The following is a 22,856-nucleotide window of genomic DNA, read 5'->3' on the forward strand; positions in this document are numbered from 1 at the left end:
CTCAGTCTTGAGGAGCACAGAATCTTTTCCCTTTTTCTTCAAGTTGCTGCTCACACATTGCTCTTTTTCATAATTTTGGCAGTTCCCAGTCTTCTGCTTTGAAGAGATGTTAGGGAGCATCCAGGAAAGGGGAGACCCATGGAACACAAACTCATGCATAGTGGCTAACAATTGTCCAATCTGTTGGAATATGCTGCTTAATTGTATCTCCCATGTTAGAAAGGTTTCTCTTCTTTATCCTGAATGTTTTTTTATTATTTCTGTTAGCTTTAATTACATGCTTAAATTAGAATCTTCATCTCTTAAAACCTTAAATTCTTGTGAAAACTAAGAAGTAAGCAATTATGAACTGTCGTCTATATTAGTATGTTGTAGATTGGTAAGCAAACACCAGTGTTAATTTCTAAAAAACAAAACAAAACAAAACTTGTTTTCTGACTGAGAACATCTCAGAATGGCACCAAACATTAATAATCCTATTTAATAATAATCTATAGTTTCTCTGTAAGAGGAAGCCAATGTATAGTCATTTATGTTTCAGTATCTTATTTTCTTTGAGAATGACACAGCTTTTCAATAAATTTCCTTCACTTGATTTGCAATTCTAAAATTTCAAGTTACTAATATCTGGAGAGACAGACATTTCCAAAACATAAGTATTCTTAATAGTTTATCTAAAAGCTCTTATCTCATTTAGGGATTCCCTGGTAGCTCAGATGGTAAAGTGTCTGCCTGCAACGCGGAAGACCCAGGTTCAATCCCTGGGTCGGGAAGATCCCCTGGAGAAGAAAATGGCAATTCACTCCAGTACTCCTGCCTGGAAAATTCTATGGATGGAGGAGCCTGGTGGGCTACCGTCCATGGGGTCACAAAGAGTTGGACACTACTGAGTGACTTCACTTTATTCACTTCATCCTTAAAAGTTTCTTTATATCACCACCCATTGGCAGCAGGTTACTTAGCTTGCTGATCTATTACAAAGAGCAAGGACTAGTAAATTATTTTGGACCTACTTGCTTCTAATCAGTCTATGTCATGTCCTTAGGCTATATCATTCCTTCAGAGTTTGTGTCCTCCCTCTTCTCTCTTGCTTCATTTCCCTCTGAAGATATTTGACTCCCATATTCCTATGGGAGGCAGAGGGGTGACATCCACCTTCTGTAACTGCTGCAAAGCTGAGTAGAGACATCGATGCTGACTGTCAGGGAATAAAAATCTCTGGATACCTGATTTAGGAGCCTGAGGCACAAGACAGCTCTTGAAGATCATGGCATCTGGTCCCATCACATCACGGCAAATAGATGGGGAAGCAATGGGAACAGAGACTTTATTTTCTTAGGCTCCAAAATCACTGCAGATGGTGACTGCAGCCATGGAATTAAAAGACTCTTGCTCCTTGGAAGAAAACCTATTACAAACCTAGACAGCATATTTAAAAGCAGAGATAATACTTTGTTGACAAAGGTCCATTTAGTCAAAGCTGTGGTTTTTCCAATAGTCACGTACGAATGTGAGAGTTGGACCATAAAGAAAGCTGAGTGCCGAAGAATTAGTGCTTTTGAATTGTGGTGTTGGAGAAGACTCTTGAGAGTCCCTTGGACTGCAAGGAGATCCAGCCAGTCCATCCTAAAGGAGATCAGTCTTGAATATTCATGGGAAGGACTGATGCTGAAGCTGAAACTCCAATACTTTGGCCACCTGATGCAAAGAACTGACTCATTGGAGAAGACCCTGATGCTGGGAAAGATTGAAGGTGAGAGGAGAAGGGGACAACAGAGGATGAGATGGTTGGATGGCAACACCAACTCGATGGACATGAGTTTGAGCAAGCTCTGGGAGTTGGTGATGGACAGGGAGGCCTGGCGTGCAGCTGTCCATGGGGTCGCAAAAGAGTTGGACACGATGGAGCGACTGAACTGAAAAAAGAGGAAGTAGGGACAGATTTTATTTTCTTGGGCTCCCAAATCACTGTAAATGGCAACTGCTGCCATGGAATTAAAAGACTCTTGGCTCCTTGGAAGGAAAGCTATGATGAACCTTGCCAGCATATTAAAAAGTACATCACTTGGCTGACAAATGTCTAAGCTATGGTTTTTTCCAATAGTCAAGTATGGATGTGAGAGTTGGACCATAAAGAAGGCTGAGCACTGAAGAACAGATGCTTTCAAACTGTGGTGTTGGAGAAGGCTCTTGAGAGTCACCTGGACTGCAAGGAAATGGAACCAGTCAATACTAAAAGAAATCAGTCTTGAATATTTATTGGAAGGACTGATGCTGAAGCTGAAACTCCAATACTTTGGCCATCTGATGTGAAGAGCTGGCTCTATAATAATTCTAAGGAGCCTTCTAAAGTATCCCAAAGTTAGCGGGAACTCAAAAGAACTTTAATTAAAATTTGATATTTGGGAAGTTTGTCAAAAAGTTTTAAAACACTTGATCAAGATCAGTCATTGTGTAACAATACCCATTCCTTAACCAAAGTAACCAGTGATCTCAAAAGCAAATATTAATACAAATTCCTTAAAGGCAAAGAAACTCATCTCATACAGCTGTAGTCAACATCTCCAGAATACTAGAGGAAGAAACCAAAACCCCTCTTGTTCTTGCCCATTTCTAATAAAATCCATTTACCTAACTAAACAGTCCAATCTTACAAATTCTGATAATGCATAATTCAATCTTTTATTCCTTGCATCTTCTACTGAAAACACATATATTATTTATTCGTGTAGCAATGAATATCCCACATGCTACAAGTCCTGACCTAGCCAAATACATAAACTAAAACAAAAAGATTAGGAGATGGACCCCCTAGGACCCTCAGTTCACTTCAGTTCTGTCGCTCAGTCGTGTCTGACTCTTTGCGACCCCATGGACTGCAGCACGCCAGGCCTCCCTGTCCATCACCAACACCCGGAGCTTACTTAAACACATGAATTGGAAGGTTGGAAGATTTCTGTGAGGTCAGGCCCTCAGGGTTCCCCTGCTGTAGGGCTGTGCTAGGGTCACACCCTGTCTGGGCTACAGAACTCCAAGTTTGCTTCAGAAAACAGGGGAGAGGTCCCCCAGGAACCTGCATACACCCTAATCTTGTCAGCAGCCCCACCCTTTTGAAACTGGAAAGAATATGAGTGTTACTGCCTTGATCCTTTTCCCATACTCCTGCCTGAGTATTTAAACTTTTGTTACTCACCATGGAGAAGTTCCTGACTCCTGGCACTAGCTAACCTACTGCGTTCCTCCTTTGCCTGGCAAAGTAACAAAGCCACTCTTTCTCCTCCGTAATTCTGTCTCTGTATTTCTGCTTGGCATTGGTGCACAGAGAGCTAAGATTCTGACTACAAATTTGCAGACTCGTCCGGGATCTGATCTTGGGCAGGGGGCCCCGCAGGCCACTCAGCTTGATCGGACACTTTTGGATCTCTCCCCACCCCAGCCTCTCTCCTCTAGGAGAGTTGGAAGGTTGGAAGATTTCTCTGAGGTTAGGCCCTCAGGGTTCCCCTGCTGTAGGGCTGTGCTGGGATCACACCCCGTCTTCCTTCTGAGCTACAGAACTCCAAGTTTGCTGCAGAGAACAGGGGCGAGGTCGCCCTAGCAGCTGCCCAGGATTTCTTTGCCTTTCTCTGCGAGACTTCTACTCTGAGAAGACATTAACTTTTGGAGGATTAGAAAGAGTGCCTTTGGTACATTGCAACACAGCTGCCAGCAATTTGGTAAGTCTCATGGAGTGTACACCAGGACCTCTTTGACCCTGCCTCTTCTGGGGAAATTTGATTTCAATTTGGGGAACTTTGGTGCCAATCTGGAGAACTTTGATTTCAACTGGGGGAGTTCTCCCTGTGAAGGGCAACTCCTTTTGTAAGGCACACCTTGGACAAGGTCACAGGTCTAGTGGAATGGGAAATCATGTTTGGGGCATTCACTCCATTTGGCTTTGACTTCTGAGCATCTCTTTGCCATCCTCTTGGGGCATTTTTACCATTTGGCTTTTTGATTTCTGGGTATCTCTTTGCCATTTATTTTGAGTATGACTTCCAGCTGGTGAGGCTTCACTTTTGTTTGGTTGCTTTGGTTTGAGCCTGCCAATTGGTTTGAGTGTGCAGACATCTGGTAAAAACTGCTTGAGCTAAAATAGGAAGTGCTTCCTCTAAGATTCTACCCACCCCCTTATCTGGGAACCCCTTTGGAAAAGTTTTAAATGACTGGTCAACCTATGGGCTTCCCTGGTAGCTCGGACAGTAAAGAAATCTGTCAGCAATGTGGGAGATCTGGGTCCGATCCCTGGGTTGGGAAGATTCCTTGAAGAAGTGAGGTCTCTGGGTTGGGAAGATCCCCTGGAGAAGGGAATGGCTACCCACTCCAATATTCTGGCCTAGAGAATTCCATGGACAGAGGAGCCTGGCAGGTTAGAGTCCATGAGATCGCAAAGAGTCAGACATGACTGAGCAAGTTTTACTCACTCAAAGCCAAAAAATGGGTCTAAAACTAACAATTAGACCTTTACTGGCACAGGATGTGAAATTGGACTGAAGTTTCTCTCCCCTTGTGCCCAGGCCCTTAGGGGAAAAAGTGGGGAGCAGAGAAAAGCGTTTAGAACTCAAGCATAAAAAACTGAGATTTCTGGTTTGGTCTTTATGTAAAATTTACTTTGTAAATGAACTCTTCTAATTGACTTGAAAGTTGTTCAGTTGCTCAGTCATGTCCAACTCTTTGCGACCCCATGGACTGCAGCATGCCAGGCTTCCCTGTCCTTCACTGTCTCCTGAAGTTTGCTCAAACTCATGTCCATTGTTTGGGGGATGCCATCCAACCATCTCATCGTCTGTTGCCCCCTTTTCCTGCTTTCAATCTTTCCTAGCATCAGGTTTTTTTTCAATGAGCTGGCTCTTCACTTCAGGTAGCCAAAGTATTGGAGCTTCAGCATCAGTCCTTCCAATGAATATTCAGGGCTGATTTCCTTTAAGACTGACAACAACAAGGGCATTTGCCATCTGCCTCTGTGGAGACTGAACCCTGTGCTGCTGTAGCTGTTGACCTTCAACACCCTCTGAAGGAGTTCAGGGTGGAGTGAGGCCCTCTGTGCTCCAGGGAATCTGGTGGAACAGGTCTTTAGATATTTTCAGGAACTGATTTCATGATCCCAATCTTTGCACTTCTTCAAATCTAGAAAATCACTTAATCCCTTCCAGGTGACATCAGCTCCTTGTGCCAAAACTTTTGTAAACTAAGCCCTTGATTGCACTGAGCTCCCCCTTCACTAAAATCTTATATATTGACCTTACCTGACTCCTTCTTTGGAGCAATCTCTTAGAGCTATCTGAGGTGCTGCCTCCCAGGCTGCGGTCCTCACCCCAGCCCAAATAAAACTTAAGTTACAAATCTCAAGTTACATATATTTTTAGTTGACAGTGGTATCATCTCCATATCTGAGGTTGTCAACATTTCTCCCAGCAATCTTGATTCCAGCTTGTGCTTCATCCAGCCTGGCATTGTGCACAATGTACTCTGCATCAAAGTTATATAAGCAAGGTGACGATATACAGCCTTGTCATACTCCTTTTCCAGTTTTGAACCAGTCAGTTGTTCCATGTGTGTTTCTAACTGGTGCTTCTTAATCCGCATACAGATTTCTCAGGAGGCAGATAAGGTGGTCTGGTATTCCCATCTCTTTAAACATTTCCAGAATCTGTTTTGATCCACACACAGTCAAAGGCTTTAGCGTAGTCAACAAAGCAGGTTTTTCTGCACTTCTCTAGCTTTTTCTACGATCCAGTGGATGTTGGTAATTGGATTGGTTCTTCTGGCTCCTCTGACTTTTCTAAATCCAGCTTGTACATCTGGAAGTTCTTAGTTCACATACTGTTGAAGCCTAGCTTGGAGGATTTTGAGCATGACCTTGCTAGCATGTGAAATAAGTGCAATTGTGCAGCAGTTGGAACATTCTTTGGCATTGCCTTCTTTGAGATTGGAATAAAAATTGACTTTTTCCAGTCCTGTGGCCACTGCCTAGTTTTCCAAATTTGCTGGCATATTGAGTGCAGCACTTTAACAGCATCATCTTTTAGCTTTTTAAATAGTTCAGCTGGAATTTCATCACCTCCACTGGCTTTAACTTTCTTGCCCACTTAACTTCACACTGTAAGATGTCTGCCTCCAGGTGAGTGACTACACCATCTTGGCTATCCAGGTCATAAAGACATTTTTTGTACTGCTCTTCTGTGTATTCTTGCTATTTTTAATCTCTACTGAGTCTATTAGGTCCTTTCCATTTCTGTCTTTATTTTGCTCATGTTTGCATAAAATATTTCCTTGGCATCTCTAAGTTCTGAATTTTGATACTTGAAAGCAAGCACTGAGAAATTAAATGTATATAAATAGAAAATTGGCCAAGATAAATATTAGGACCTATATTCTGGGAAATATTCAGTACTAAATTGATATCTACTATTGAAGGTGGCTGAAGCTTGTTGGTTTGATTAACATAGACATGTCCTTAGAGTTATCTATGTTAAGTTTAATTCTGTTGTACCTAAGTTTACTAGATGTCAAATAAGACCTTATTCCATCTGTTACAGATTTGTCAACAAAAGTATCTCGGGACTTCCCTGGCTGAGACTCTGAGCTCCCAGTGCAGGGGGCCCAGGTTCGATCCCTGGTCAGGGAGCTAGATCCCACATGCTACAACTAAGACCCAGAGCAGCCAAATAAATAAATAAAATTTAAAAAAAAAAAAGAAAAGAAAAGTATCTCAACGTAAAAAAACCCCACAAAATTAAGGAAAGCAAGATATGTGTTTTTGTTGCAGTCAGTTCAGTCGCTCAGTCTGGTCTGACTCTTTGTGACCCATGGACTGCAGCACACCAGGCCTCCCTGTCCGTCACCAACTCCCGGAGTCTACCCAAACTCACGTCCCTTGAGTCCATGATGCCATCCAATCATCTCATACTCTGTCATCCCCTTCTCCTCCTGCCCTCAATCTTTCCCAGCATCAGGGTCTTTTCCAATGAGTCAGTTCTTCACATCAGGGGGCCAAAGTACTGGAGTTTCAGCTTCAGCATCAGTCCTTCCAATGGCTATTCTGGACTGATTTCCTTTAGAATGGACTGGCTGGATCTCCTGGCAGTCTAAGGGACTCTCAAGAGTCTTCTCCAACACCACAGTTCAAAAGCATCAATTCTTCGGCACTCAGCTTTCTTTATAGTCCAACTCGCACATCCACACATGACTACTGGAAAAATCATAGCTTTAACTAGACGGACCTTTGTTGGCAAAGTAAAGTCTCTGCTTTTCAATATACTGGTCATAGCTTTTCTTCCAAGGATCAAGCATCTTTTAATTTCATGGCTGCAGTCACCATCTGCAGTCATTTTGGAGCCCCCCAAAATAAATTCTGTCACTGTTTCCATTGTTTCCCCATCTATTTGCCATGAAGTGATGGGACCAGATGCCATGATTTTAGTTTTCTGAATGTTGTTTTAAGCCAACTTTTTCACTCTCCTCTCTCATCAAGAGGCTCTTTAGTTCTTCACTTTCTGCCATAAGGGTGGTGTTATCTGCATATCTGAGGTTATTGATAGTTCTCCTGGCAATCTTGATTCCAGCTTGTGCTTCATCCAGCCCAGCATTTCCCATGATGTACTCTGCATATAAGTTAAATAAGCAGGGTGACAATATACAGCCTTGACGTACTCCTTTTCCTATTTGGAACCAATCTGTTGTTCCATGTCCAGTTCTAACTGTTGCTTCCTGACCTGCATACAGGTTTCTCAAGAGGCAGGTCAGGTGGTCTGGTAGTTCCATCTCTTGCAGAATTTTCCAGTTTGTTATGATTCACACAGTCAAAGGCTTTGGCATAGTCAATAAAACAGAAGTAGATGTTTGTCTGGAATGCTCTTGCTTTTTCCATGATCCAGCGGATGTTGGCAATTTGATCTCTGGTTCCCCTGCCTTTCCTAAATCCAGCTTGAACATCTGGAAGTTCGTGGTTCACGTATTGCTGAAGCCTGGCTTGGAGAATTTTGAGCATTATTTTCCTAGCATGTGAGATGAGTACAATTGTGCAGTAGTTTGAACATTCTTTGGCATTGGCTTTTTTTGTGTTTGGAATGAAAACTGACCTTTTCCAGTCCTGTGGCCACTGCTGAGTTTTCCACAATTGCTGGCATATTGAGTGCAGCACTTTCACAGCATCATCTTTTAGAATTTGAAATAGCTTAACTGGAATTCCATCACCTCCACTAGCTTTGTTCATAATGTTGCTTCCTAAGGCCCACTTGACTTCACACTCCAGGATGTCTGGCTCTAGGTGAGTTTTTTGTTGTAGGGAGGAAGCCAGTTCTGACTCGATGTTTGAAACTGTTCCTTTGACTTGTTTTTATTATTATAATGATACTTAGTGACTTGCCTGGAAGATGCTGACCCTCTGCTTGACTGTAAGCTAAAGTGCCTTTGTCCAGCTGATGGATAGATAGTTTGTCCCTGCCCACGTGTGAATAGAAGGAATTAACACACCCCTTCTGAAGGCTTGCCATTCCCTTGGAGTTGTTTGCAGAACGAAGACCCTTTCACTTTAGTTGCCCATTGCATCTCCCTCTCTGTTCTGCCTTTTGTCTTTAGTTTCTCATTGCTTCTTTCTCTCTGATTGATGAAAGAACTTGGCATCCACACCCTGATAAAATAGTTATTTTGAGGTGCTAGCCGGCCATCTTATCGGTCTGCTGACTCCCCAATTAAAGTCTCTTTGTTGCCTCAACACCTCATCTTTCGGATTCATTGGCCTGTTGTGTGGTGAGCAGATCAAGCTTGGATTCCGTAACATTTTCAGTGGAAGGTATAAGGAATAAAAGATACCGAATTATGCATGATCAGGAGTCTCTAAGACTGAATTGAGTTTAGTTGGTTAAATGGATTTTGTTAAAAATGGGCTGGAACAAGACTGGTTTTGTTACCAAGTTCAAGCTCGTTTCTGTTTCTCCTTGTCCCACATTTGCTCTGTCTCTGTATCTTTTTTAGCATTAGAATCAAACTGCAGTACATATTTTACTAATATTTATTACAAATCACTTGCATTTTTCCTCTTAATCTAAAAGTCAAATAAATACATTATATAATTATCTTAAAACTTGACAAATTATGAGGAAATTTTTCAATTGATTATTTTTCTCTGGGTTTTGGCCCTCAGTATTAAAAAATGTCCTCTCCACTGGGTGAGACTCTGAATATAATGCTGAATATAATGCTGTTTCCTCTTTCTGGTCTTCTTTATCTGCTCATAAGCCCTTGTAGGACTTCCTTCCAGTAAGGCCAGGGTCCCAGCTGGGTTGGAAGCCACCATGTCATTCATTCAGTCTTGGCTTCAGTGATCTTTCCTGCTAACAAGGATGCTCCCCAATTTCCCTCTCAAGTCACCCGATGTATGGGACATCTCACTACCCCTGCCTGGCCCCACTTCCACCTGGGAAAAGATAAAGTGTGAGATACTATGGTCTCTCTACTCATGATGAAGCTGCCTACTTTTCTAACTTTTCTCCTTTGAGAATGCCATCAACCCTGCATCCCTGGTTCTGTCATTCTATTACTGAATTCAAGCTTACTCTGCTTACCGCACGATAGGCCAATAATTTTGAGAGATGAGGGTTAAGACAAAGGAGCCAGCTGACCAAGAAGATGGCAGGTTAATGCCTCAAAATAACCATCTTATTGGGGTCTGGATGAGAGGTTCTTTTCATAGAGCGAAAGAGAAAGAAGCCAGGAGGAACTAAAGTCAAAAGGCAGAATAGAGAGGGAGAGGCAGTGGGGAAGTAAAGTGAAAGGGTCTTCAGTCTGGCAAAATATCTCCTAGGGAATGGCCATCCTTCGGAAGTGGAAGTGTTAATCTCTTTTCATTCACAGGTGGGCGGGGTCAGATCTTCTCTCTGAGAACTGAACACAGGCACTTCAGTTTACCCTCAGGCGAGGGACAGAGTCCTCTGAAGCAGGCCCTTAGGTATGATCATGATAACAAAAGCAAGGAAAAGCAAGTCAAAGAAACAGTTCCAACGTAGTCAGAATTGGCTTCTTCTTTTGTAAAACAGTTTTGGCTTTTTCCTCCAGTATTGTTGAAACACTGCTTTTAACTACAGACTATGTAAATATCTTTGCCTTCATGGGATTTGTATTAATATTTGCTTTTGAGATCTCTGGTTACTTTGGCTAAGCGATGAGTATTGTCTTACAATGAATGATTTAGCTTGACCAAGTGTTTTAAAACTTTTTGACAAGCTTCCCAAACATCAAATTGTAATTAAATTTCTTTTGAGTTCCAGCTAACTTCGGGATACTTTCGAGTGCCCCAAAGGTCTCTTTTGGAGAAATATTTAACTAGAATTATTTTGTAGGTTACATGTAATCATTCATAATTCTGGTTACTGTAACCAAGTTTATTTATCTATCAGATGTTTACCATATCTTTTGTTATTTATATACACTTTTGTACTCTGATGCTGTTACAAAAAGGGATTCATTATTAAGGAGATTCACAAGAGGGCTAAGGAAGCAGTCACAACATTTCCAGGGCACAAAGATGGCTAGGAGAGGTTTCCATTCCTTGTGAATTAAAATAAGGAGCTGTCCTCCCCCTGAGGCTCATAGATCTGGTATCCAGAGATCTTTATTCCCTGCCAGGCAGGGTCGGTGCCCCTCCTCAGCCTTGAAACACTTACGCAAGATAGACCGTAACCCCTCTGCTTCCCATAAGAATGTGGGAGTAAAATATCTGAGAGTGGGAAATAAAACAGGAGGGGAGGGGGCAGGGCACAACGTTTGAAAGAAAGACATCACCCAAGGACATTACATACGCTGATTAGAAGCAAATAGATCTAAGATGGTTGAGTAGTTCTAGAGCCTCAGTATATTCTCTTTGTAACAGACCAGCAAAATAAGCGACACACCCATCAGCTGGTGGTGGCCCAATTCAATATAAAGAAACTTTTAGGGATAGAAAATGTAAATGAGATCAGAACGTTTAGATAAACGGTTAAGAATGAATATGCTTTAGAAATCTCTAAAATAGTCTTTGCAATTTTGCTAACTTAAAATTCTGGAGTTGTATTAAATTGAGGAAAGTTTATTGAATAGCTGGTCATTCCCAAATAAGATACTGAAACATGAATTACTGAACAATGACTTCCTTTTACAGAGAAACTAAAGATATTTAAAACTATTAATGAATGTGTTTGGTGTTGCCCTGCCATGTTCTCAATCTGAAAGCTTTTTTTTTTTTTTTAAGAAATTATCACTGGTATTTGTTACTAGTCTACAAAATACTAATGCAGAGGACATTAATTGCTTACTTCTTAGTTTTCACAGGAAATGAAGGTTTTAAAGAGACGAGGATTATAATTTAAGTATGTGATTAAAGATAACAGAAATAAAAAATTTTCAGCAAACAATAGGAAAGCAGGGTGTAAGTTATCAGTAAAGATGGCATGTGGAATGGAGTTGAATTTTATCGAGGGAAAAGGAAATCGGTCTGACTTAAAGCTGACTGTTTGATTGGAAAAAATAAAGTTGTTGTACAGAAAGTGGTGAACCGTTTGAGGAAAGCAGATCCCAGGAAAACAGCTTTGTGCATGATCAGGAGTGACGCGGGGCTTCCCTGGTGGTCAGCGGCAAAGAATGTGCCTGCCAATGAAGGACGCAGGAGGCACCGGATCGAGCAAAAATATTCCGGTCTCCTAATCTTGGTGAGCTTAAATCCGGCCTGTGGTGATTTCGTTGCTGTTCCTCCTTCGATTAGGAACTGTCTGACTCTTTGCGACCCCATGGACCGTATGTAGTCTGCCAGGCTCCTCTGTCCATGGGATTCTCCAGGCAAGAATACTGGGCTGGGTTGCCATTACTTTCCCCAGGGGATCTTCCCGACCGAGGGATCGAACCCGGGACTCCCACACTGCGGGCAGAAGCTTTGCCGTCTGAGCCACCAGGGAAGCCAAAGAAACGAAAAGGGGACAAAAAGGCCTCCGCGCCCAGGAGTCCCATGGGGCGCTAGTCAGCATCCAAAAGTGTTTCCTCTGCTTTTGCGACTCTTTTCGTAGCCCTTGGGAATCACGAACGTTCGTCTAGCGTACTTCGGCTGTTACACACATTTCCCACCACAGCCGTGTGCTGACAGCAAACTCCTGTTAGCGGAAGCTCTCCGCCCGCCCCGTAGAGTCCCGCGCGGCGCGGGCTCTGAGCATGCGCAATAGCTCGGTCCCGCCGGGCCGCTGGCAAGCGCGCGCCCCGGCGCCTCCTCCCCCCCGCTTGACAACGGGAAGTCTGCGAACGTTAGGGCGCGTGCGCAGACGGACCGAGGCGACGGGAGATGGGGTGGGGGTGGGGGGGACGCCTGCAGAGCGCATGGGCAGAGCCACCGTACGTCCGTTTGTCCGGATCGGAGGGGAGAGAGTGGGCGCCATCTTCTTCTGGGTTCGCTGAGGGCTCTCCCGGCTCTGGGGAGGCTGCTGCGGACGAGGAGAGCTCCCCGCCCCCAGCCTTGGGGTTCCGACTCGGCGGCAGCGGTGTGTGTTTGATCGCCCTAGTGCGAAGCAGTTACCGCAGGGGCGTCGGGCGTGGGGAGGGCCTGGCGGCCGGGACCGAAGCACAGGGAAAGGCGGGGCCGCGCCAGCAGCGAGCGTAGCTTCTGCCGTCAGGGCACCCTCTTTTCCCCTGCTAAACGCCCCCGACTTCCCCGGCAGCCTCCATGTGGTGTTGTGCGTGCCCTTTTCAGTCGGCTTGAGAGAGTGGAGATCTGGAAGGATTCCATAGGTACTTGTTTTTCTTTGCTATGTCATCGTAGTCAGTGGTGGCAGGAAAAGCGCTTGGAGGCCTGGCTAGTTTTAGGCTTGAGGGGAGCCCAAGTGTTTAGGTGTAGGGACAGCTCACCCTTGGGCGAGTCGGGGCGGAATGTTTGCCCTTGAGCCGGTGTAACGGAAAGGCACGGAGGTTGGGTGGTCCAGGTTGATTTGAAGGCTGATTTGGCTGAAGGTCTGGCAAGAGCATCGGATCCCACGTAGGAACTTTGGCCTGGAGCACAAGAAGGAAGCGCTGACCCCTGGGAGTCTGGACAAAGGCTTTTTGAGCTATAGAAGCAATGCCTTCGGATGATCCCCATTTGAGGAGGATGGATGTTAATGGGAATTCCGGTGCCGTGTGGATTCGCCTTCATTTCCAGTTTCCGCTGGGGACCAGGCTCTGTCGTCATGGCTTTGGCTTTTTATTTTAATCATCTACGTTATAAAAGGATAAAAAGGCAAATCGTCATAAAGAACCCTTATGGAGTGGGGTAGATTATTTTCTGCAGGGTTCACTCTTGCATTTTAAATGTACTTCATCATAACTTTAGGTTTTAAGAAATAGCAGTTATCTCTCTCTCACCATGTCTGGAAAATGACTTGCTATTCTCTAGTTATGATAAATGGATCGGAGATAATACCATTTTAAGTTAGCTTTCCTTCCATTTCCCTCTAAGGCTTGATTAGAAAATAAGCATTTCGTGGGGTTTTTGTGATAATGATTAAGTGGGATGAATCGTTGGGTAAAATCAGCTAAGTTATTTAAAATGAGCTTGTTAATTTCAGCCACTTACACTTAAATGAGCTTTTAAGGATTCAGTTCCTTTTTTTTTGGGGAAAAAAAAAGGTTAGAAGTTGTAATAACTCACTGTCTTTTAATCAACACAGCTATAAAGATAGTTTTGTTGCATTCGTAAGAAGCATTTTAAGTGTTGAGTAGGGTTTTTTGCTTTTTGTGTAGTTCTAAGGATAGAATTTCTGGGGTATTTGCTTAGGAAAATCACGTGGAAACCACAGGAAAGTTGCTCATTTTGATATCTGGTTTCTTACAGGTGATCTCGTAAGTGTATTTCTGTAGAGGGATAAATAGTACATTACCCTTCTATTTCAAGGGCAAAAAAGTTTAAGCAATAGTTATGTTTCGCTGTGGCAAATTAGAAGAAAAATTTTTTTTATATTTTTGAATTGGAATTCATGAATTTGTACTCATGAAACTACTTAGTTAAAATGTTTTCAAATTAGGATAAATTATAAGACTTTTAAAAATTTGACAGTAATTTTGTGAAATGTTCTTGGCTATGTTTTTAAAAGTTTAGCAGGGATAAAATGTTTTACACTACTTGCCAAAAGTAACAGGAGCTAAGTCATTTTGCATAGGAAAGAGTCTTGGAATATTAATGTGAACAACTATTCCAGAAGCCATTTGTAGTTTTTATTAAAATGTTGGTGTGGGTTTGTTGAAGAAATTAAGCTTATACTCATTTTTGGGGTGTTTGGGGGTACCATGCAGATATTGTCCAATAGACTAAGTTTTAGAAGTATTTTTTTATGTTCACAGTAATATTGAGTGGAAAGTACAAAGATTTTTTTATATGTCCTATGTCTGCCCCACCATTTTCATGCATTAATATTTTATAGTAAAGCTCACTAATTGGAGAAGGTGATGGCACCCCACTCCAGTACTCTTTCCTGGAAAATCCCATGGTCAGAGGAGCCTGATAGGCTGCAGTCCATGGGGTCCTACTAGTCGGACACAACTGGGCGACTTCACTTTGACTTTTCACTTTCATGCATTGGAGAAGGAAATGGCAACCCACTCCAGTGTTCTTGCCTGGAGAATCCCAGGGATGGGGGAGCCTGCTGGCCTGCCATCTATGGGGTCACACAGAGTTGGACACGACTGAAGTGACTTAGCAAACCTCACTAATACTTTTAATATCAATTTGGCATTGATAATTCAAATGTGTAAAAAAATGTCAGTTAATTTCTTGATATCATCGTTAGTTGTAGTTTGAAAAGTAGTCTGTGGACCTTTTTCAGAGGAAAATAGACCTTGCAGACCTCAAAGACCATGTTTTCAGACAGCACTTTGTGGATGAGTGGTATTTAAGTGTAAGTACTGAATTAAAACATTTTTTCATTAAAGACAATTTATAATCATTAACAGGTCTTAAAAAACATATTTGGTAATACTTAGCTTGGATATCTCTCAAAGTATTTGATGTAAGGAATCTTGAGATTTTTCAATAGTTAATACTGATATCCCCAAATATTCCAAATTAATGTATTCTTACTATGTTTCTACCTTTTAGCATAGTCATTTGGGTTTCCCCAGAAGGCAGGACAGTTATTCAAAATGGGGTAAACTTCTTAGAATAATAAAATTTGAGTTTAAGATACAGAGTAGCAATAGTTGAGTATAAGTAATTGAGAACTATTTGTCTTAGTGGAGTCAGGAAATTGGGTTCCATGTTTGGAAGTGTGAGGTGTTAATGTAGAACATAAAATTGTGTCCAGATGGTAGCCATTGGTTTGGATTTATTGCTTTTCTTCATTTATTGTATCATTTATTAATTTGATTTGCTCTTATGATTTGAAAGATTTACAGGAGAGTTAGGAACGAATTAGATATTGGTTTTTTCAAGTGGAAGATAGGGTTTTGGGAATTTTTGGTGTTAAATTGTCATTTTTACTTGTAGAAAAGATTTTTAAAAATAGGTTGTAAAATTCACATACAGTCAAATGCACAGACCTTACTTAAGGATAGATTCATTTAGCCTTGATAAATTTATACTCCCAGGTAACCAATAGTCCAATCTGAATATGTAACATTTCTGTCACCTTTTTCTGGGGCCACTTTGAATTAAGGACCAATGGTTAAAGGACCAGTTGTTAAGTTTTCGGGTTTTTTGTTTCTAAATAATTTGCAGATGTCTCCTTGGAATTTCTACCTTTTTGCTAAAAGATGATTAATTTTCCCCTTGGAACAAAGACAACCATTTTGTAATACCCTTAGTTAAGCCTTCTTATATTGCTTCACTTTTAACAGTTAATTGTGAAGTGAATATCCTAATCTGGCGTTGTTTAAGGTCAATTACAGGGTCCAAGGATTAATTATATTTCATTTTCTTTCCACAGTTAAGTTGCTTTTACAGAATTAACAGGTCTTCAAGAAATAAAAAGGTAAGATATCCAGAGCTTAAGGCTTTTCACAGAGGCTTGACCAAAAAAAAAAAAAAAAAGTAGAATAGTAGACCTGGGTATGCATGGCTTCTGTACTTTATGTCTGGCCAGTGATGCACTAGTGGTAGGCAGTTTGTTATCATGAGCAGAAATTATATACTGTCCATAGATGGCTTTTATAACTATGTAAAGTTTGTTGTGGTTGGTAAAATTCTTTAATCCACAAAGCTCTCACTCATGTTTCACTAGCAGATATGTCTGAAAATAGTTTGGTCATGTTGTGAAGTAGCACTTGGCAGACTTTCTACTCAACACTGTATAGGACAGGTGATAGGAAAAGTTTCTTCAAAGTAGCTGGTTTATTTGTACGTTTAGTTGGGAGAAAATTTATTCCATTTGTTTAAAGAATTAGATACAATCAATATCATTGTGAACTCATATCTTGTTTTCATTTATAAATGCTGAAGAAGGTAGGGACCAGTAATTAATAAGCTTAGTTTTGGATTAGGTACTTCAAAAATAAGACTTGCTATTATGTGTACCTTTCTGTCTGCAGGTCATTATTGCTGTGGTTTGCACTCAGCATGGCTGTAGTCATCCGTTTACTGGGGCTTCCTTTTATTGCGGGGCCTGTGGATATCCGTCACTTCTTCACGGGATTGACTATTCCTGATGGAGGAGTGCATATAATTGGAGGGGAAATTGGGGAGGCTTTTATTATTTTTGCAACAGATGAAGATGCAAGACGTGCCGTAAGTCGTTCAGGAGGGTTTATCAAAGATTCATCTGTAGAGCTCTTTCTTAGTAGTAAAGCAGAAATGCAGAAGACTATTGAAATGAAAAGAACTGACCGCATGGGAAGAGAGAGACCAGGATCTGGGGCATCAGGGGTTGGCAGCTTATCTAATTTTGTTGAGGCTATTAAAGAAGAAGGAAGTAATTCTGGATATGGTTCTCCGATTAATCAAGATGCTGGGTTTCATACTAACGGTACAGGACATGGTGATTTAAGGCCAAGAAAGACAAGGCCATTGACAGCTGAGAATCCTTACTTGTTTCTACGAGGCTTGCCTTACTTAGTAAATGAAGATGATGTACGTGTCTTTTTCTCTGGTTTATGTGTGGATGGAGTAATTTTTTTAAAGCATCATGATGGCCGAAATAACGGTGATGCCATAGTAAAATTTGCCTCATGTATTGATGCTTCAGGAGGTCTTAAATGTCATAGAAGTTTTATGGGTTCAAGATTTATTGAAGTAATGCAAGGCTCAGAAAAACAGTGGATTGATTTTGGAGGTACTTTAATTAAGGAAGGTGACATTTCTATGAGGACAGAAGAACATACATCACCAAGAGGAATTAATGATAGACATTTTCGGAAACGATCTCATTCAAAATCTCCCAGAAGAACATGTTCTCGTTCTCCTCTTGGATTTTATGTTCACTTAAAAAATCTGTCTGTAAGTATTAACAAAAGAGATTTAAGAAATTTTTTTAGAGATACTGATCTGACAAATGAACAAATTAGGTTTTTATATAAAGATGAAAGAAGAACAAGATATGCCTTTGTGATGTTCAAGACTCTGAAAGACTATAACACTGCTCTGGGTTTACATAAGACTGTTTTACAATATCGTCCAGTTTATATTGATCCAGTTTCTAGGGAACAGATGCTGAAGTTCATTGAATGTTATGAAAAGAAAAGACCAGCATCAACAGAGAAAGAGAGACTTGGACAGGTCTCACAAAAACACTCTCAAGAAGGCTACTCTGGCCAGAAATTGTGCATATATATAAGAAATTTTCCATTTGATGTTACAAAAGTTGAAGTGCAGAAGTTCTTTGCTGACTTTTCCCTTGCTGAGGATGACATTTGCTTGCTTTATGATGACAAAGGAGTTGGTCTAGGAGAAGCGTTGGTGAAATTCAAATCAGAAGAACAGGCCGTGAAAGCTGAACGTTTAAACCGACGGAGATTCTTGGGGACAGAGGTGTTGTTAAGGCTCATATCTGAGGCACAAATGCAGGAGTTTGGTGTAAATTTTTCTTCAATGCCTAGTGAAAGAATGCATGACCATTCACAGTCTTGTGATAGAGATGATCATTCCCATTCGTTTGACTCAAATGATCCACCAGTATACTCAGGTGGCCCTGCGGAAAACTTTAGGCATCAGCAAGAGGACTTGAGGCAACTGGACAATTTCAAGCATCCTCAGGGGGATTTCCGACCACCTGATAGACGCCCTCCAGAAGACTTTAGGCATTCCCCAGAGGATTTCAGGCGGTCCCCGGAAAACTTCAGGCGCCTTCGGGAGGAACACTTCAGGCGACCTCCTGAGGATGACTTCAGGCACTCTCGGGAGGAGGATTTCCGGTACCCAAGGGAGGAGGACTGGAGGCGGCCACCTGAGGAGGATTTCAGGCGACCTCCCAAAGAAGACTTCAGGAGACCTCAGGAGGAGGACTGGAGGCGCCCCCCAGAGGGAGACTTAAGGAGGCCACCTGAGGAGGATTGGAGGCGGCCTCCTGAGGAAGACTTCAGGCGGCTTCCCCCAGGGGAATGGAGGCGACAACCTGAGGAAGACTTTAGGCGGCCCCCGGAGGAGGATTTCAGGCGCCCTCCTGAGGAGGACTTCCGGCGACTCCACCAGGAGGACTTCAGGCGGTCTCCTGAGGAGGATTTCCGAGGTTCTCCTGAGGACTTCAGGCGGCCACCCCCGGAACACTTCCGGCGGCCGCCCCCAGAGCACTTCCGACGGCCCCCGCCAGATCACTTCCGTCGGCCGCCCCCGGAGCACTTCCGGCGACCACCTCAGGAGCACTTCCGGCGACCACCTCAGGAGCATTTCCGGCGGCCATCCCAGGAGCATTTTAGACGACCGCCTCAGGAGCTTTTCAGGCGGCCACCCCAGGAACATTTCAGGCGCCCCCGAGAGGAAGATTTTAGGCACCCACAGGATGAAGATTTCAGGGGCCCTCCGGATGAAGACTTTAGGCACCCTTCTGAAGAGGACTTCAGGAGTTCTCAGGAGGAAGATTTTAGAAGCCCTTCTGATGAGGACTTCAGGCGGCTCCCGGAGGAAGACCTCAGGGAAGCTCCAGAGGAGGACTCCAGAGTTCCTGACAGTTTTAGACTTCCTGGTGAGGAGTTTAGGAGCCCCCCTGATTTTAGAAGTCATCGTCCTTTTGTGAATTTTGGTCGCCCAGAAGGTGGCAAATTTGATTTTGGAAAGCGTAATATGGGAAGTTTTCCTGAGGGGAGATTTATGCCTGATCCAAAATTAAATTGTAATTCAGGTAGAGTAACGCCTATTAAGATAATGAATCTTCCATTTAAAGCTAATGTTAATGAGATTTTAGACTTTTTCCATGGTTACAGAATCATACCTGATTCAGTTTCAATACAGTATAATGAGCAAGGATTACCTACAGGGGAAGCCATTGTTGCCATGATAAACTACAATGAAGCTATGGCTGCTATTAAAGATCTGAATGATAGACCAGTTGGCCCCCGCAAGGTTAAGTTAATTTTGCTCTAGAGAGCATTTCTAAATTCATAATTATCTCCCCACAGTATTGATGCAGTAAAATGCATTTTAAGTGTTTATTTTTAATTATCTAATGAAAAGAAACATTTTAATTTTGACCTGTGAACAGAAGAAATGTAAATAGTAGAATGTGAATCTGGTTTTCTTTTGCTTGCAAATTGCCATTCACTTTTTCTAACTTAAAATATATATGCTTTTTTTTGATGGGGGTGGGGTGGGGGGAGAACTAATTCCCTGAGTGCAGTAATTTTTGTTGATGTCATGGGCACATGTCAAGACTTGTATAAAGTAGAAAACTGTGTTTGGGGAAGACAAGTTTTATGTTTACTTTTGTTTCCATTCTGTAGTCTACATCTCTACTCCAATTGTATAAGGAAATGGTCAGTGACTGATTGTTCAGGGTTAGCATTTTTATTGCTAACTGCCTGCAGAATTAATGCCCTCTTCCTTGTCTGAGATATTACTGTGTTAAGCCTCTCCTTAATCATAAATAGTTCAAAATTGACAGACTGTGAACTTGAAGTTTACTTATGTAAAAGGCTTAGGAAATTAAAAGTTTTTATAAAAATAAAAAAATTGCAACTGAATAGATGAACTAATTAACTTGTATTGTATATATATATATATATAAAAGAATTACAGCTTTTTTTGTGAAGGTTTTCAACAGCTATATTAAATAATATGACAGGAGGGACCAGACATTCTATAATAGTATATGAGTTCTTTGTGTAGTTCTGTGGTTTACTCCAACATCTCATCAACCAGACTGATAAGATTTACTCAATACTTAAAAGACAAGTAATTATAGGTACAAGGGGACCTTCAGGTTCTTCTTGGGAAGAATCTGAAACATGGACAGTTTGTTTATAGGAAGAATTTACTGATGATTTATACAACTTGTGGTTGTTTATTCTTAAATTTCTAAACTTTTTTTATCCCAAGACTCAATGACTAAATATAACAAGAATTCTGTGAGACTGAATTTTTACTTCTTTGATATTTGACACTAGAGATTTTGCAAATACTGGATTTGATTTTTCATACCATAATAATAATGCTAACATTGGGCACTTTCTATGTGCTAGGCAGTGTAAGTGCTTTACATGCATAATGTCAATATGCCCTAGGAGGCTTACAAATATTTATTTCACAAATGAGATAAATTCAGAGTTTAAGTAACTTGCCTGAAGTCATAGTTGTAAATCATGAAGCCAATTTCAACCCTGACAGACTTACTCCAGTTCATGCTCTTAATACTTTCGCCTACCAACTTTGTTAAATGGTAGTTTTTAATTTTAGTAAGACCATGCTGGGCTTTCTTGGTGGCTCAGTGGTAAAGAACCCACTTGCCAATGCAGGAGAAATGGGTTCAGTGTGTGGGTCTAGAAGATTCCCTCGAGAAGGAAATGGCAACCTACTCCAGGATTCTTGCTTGGGAAATCCCATGGACAGAGGAACCTGGCAGGCTACATCTGTGGGGTCACAAAAGAATCTATGACACGACTTAGCAACTAAAGACCAGGCTAAAAATATTTTCAAAAGAGGAAAGGATATTTTCTTACCTCCATTGTTGCTTTAAAAATAGCATTAAAAAAATAAAATTAATATGCCCAAACATTGTGAATAAAAGACTAATGAGAAGTTACTACATATCCAGGGATTCTCTATGAGACAGACAGTATATACTGGCTTCTAATTTACAATTGTTCATTTTATCTAACATGATTTGATTTTGATTGGTCTTTTATAATTTATATAAAACAGTTGATTTCCCTCAATTTTGTGATACTTCCCCACACTGAGCAAATAAAATTTGAATTTATATACAGTAGTTGGGAGGGTATTGTAGAATACTTTTTAGTATTTAGCCATTTAGTACTGCAGTACTCATCTTCAGTGATTTAAAGAAGTCTAAGAAAAACTAACTGAAGTTTCTGTGTTTTTAATTATGTTGAACATCCTACTTGCAATAAAATGAATTAACTGGTAAATTTGGTTCAAAAAAGCACATCAATATGGCACTTGAAACTAGTAAGGTCACAAGCTAGGAAAATGACAAAAGGAAGAAAAGATTCTTTAAGTGCTCAGAGATTGTATGGCTTATTTGATCAATCTTACTGAGAAGTGTATTGGAAAACCTAAAAATGCTTCTCAAATAAATACATATAAATAAATGAAAGCTATGATGAAGCTTAAGGTGAAGTATAACTTAATATGGAACTGCTTCTCAGTCTAGGCTAGGGTGGAATGGTGGTGGTAATTAAAAGGCTAACAATAATAAGCACAGGCTTTGTATTTTGATTGTAAAATTATTGGATCGATAAGAATTCTACTCCATGATCTTCAGTTTAGTATATTTTTTAACTGGCTTCTACTGCTTGGGAGCCATTTCTGCACATCTGTTCACAACTTTACCTTCAGTGACATGTTGGTAATTTGAATTGGCCATGGTAGGAGTATTTACACCATGGAAACTGGTAAGTGCAGAGTATCAGGGTGTTTTCCACCCTAGTGAGCCAGTTTACCAACACACCACCAATTTCAAACATGTAAAAGAGAACAGTGCACTAAATCCTCAAAAACCCATTGCCCAGCTTCAATGATTATCTCACAGCCAGTTGTGTTTCCTCTTCTAGAATTATTAGGTATTACAGTGGCATATTGGTTATCAAGTTTAATACCCAGTGGCATTTTAGTTATCTTAAAGCCAAACATTTTTGATTTGAGGCATCTGAAAAATACAGATCATGCCTAAAAAGTAAGCTTAATCTCATAATCAAGAGATAGTAAGACTCCTTAGGAGTGCACACTTACACACTTACTGACAATACTGTCATGAGCATTGGCTCTTGGTCCATGTATCACCTACTAAGCAGTGACCCTATCACCTCCATCTCTGCATTAAATGTTAACTAATATTTAGTGAACTGTAATAGGTACTATATGATCTTTATATATGAATTAACTATATAGTTCCAATCAGAGAAGGTGATGGCATCCCACTCCAGTACTCTTGCCTGGAAAATCCCATGGACAGAGGAGCCTGGTAGGCTCCAGTCCATGGGGTCACGAAGAGTCGGACACGACTGAGCAACGTCACTTTCACTTTACACTTTCATGCATTGGAGAAGGAAATGGCAACCCATTCCAGTGTTCTTGCCTGGAGAATCCCAGGGACGGCGGAGCCTGGTGGGCTGCCGTCTATGGGGTCGCACAGAGTCGGACATGACTGCAGCGACTTAGCGGCAGCAGCAGCAGCATATAGTTCCAATAACCCTAATATACCTATTTTGGAGACAAATGGAAGCCTATA

The 22,856-nt window shown here is 41.4% G+C and overlaps 1 protein-coding gene across 2 annotated transcripts; it reads left to right on the forward strand.

Moving 5' to 3' along the window:
• The first annotated feature begins 12,419 nt into the window (after positions 1-12,419).
• RBM12B (RNA binding motif protein 12B) lies at positions 12,420-20,142 on the forward strand. 2 transcript variants are annotated; one of them, XM_052651687.1, is made up of 3 exons: positions 12,420-12,539; positions 15,951-15,995; positions 16,552-20,142. In XM_052651687.1, exon 3 carries the CDS (start codon positions 16,580-16,582, stop codon positions 19,532-19,534), a length of 2,955 nt encoding a protein of 984 aa, XP_052507647.1. In that variant the 5' UTR covers positions 12,420-12,539; positions 15,951-15,995; positions 16,552-16,579; the 3' UTR covers positions 19,535-20,142. The 2 variants fall into 2 exon arrangements, with proteins under 2 accessions (XP_052507647.1, XP_052507648.1); XM_052651688.1 differs by lacking the exon at positions 12,420-12,539 and adding an exon at positions 12,659-12,786.
• Positions 20,143-22,856: the final 2,714 nt, after the last annotated feature.

This window comes from Budorcas taxicolor, chromosome 14 (genome assembly GCF_023091745.1).
Source record: "Budorcas taxicolor isolate Tak-1 chromosome 14, Takin1.1, whole genome shotgun sequence".
Taxonomy (NCBI): Eukaryota; Metazoa; Chordata; class Mammalia; order Artiodactyla; family Bovidae; genus Budorcas; species Budorcas taxicolor.

Excerpts from the sequence above, each read along its gene's own strand:
- RBM12B (XM_052651687.1), top strand. The coding sequence starts at position 16,580 with ATGGCTGTAGTCATCCGTTTACTGGGGCTTCCTTTTATTGCGGGGCCT.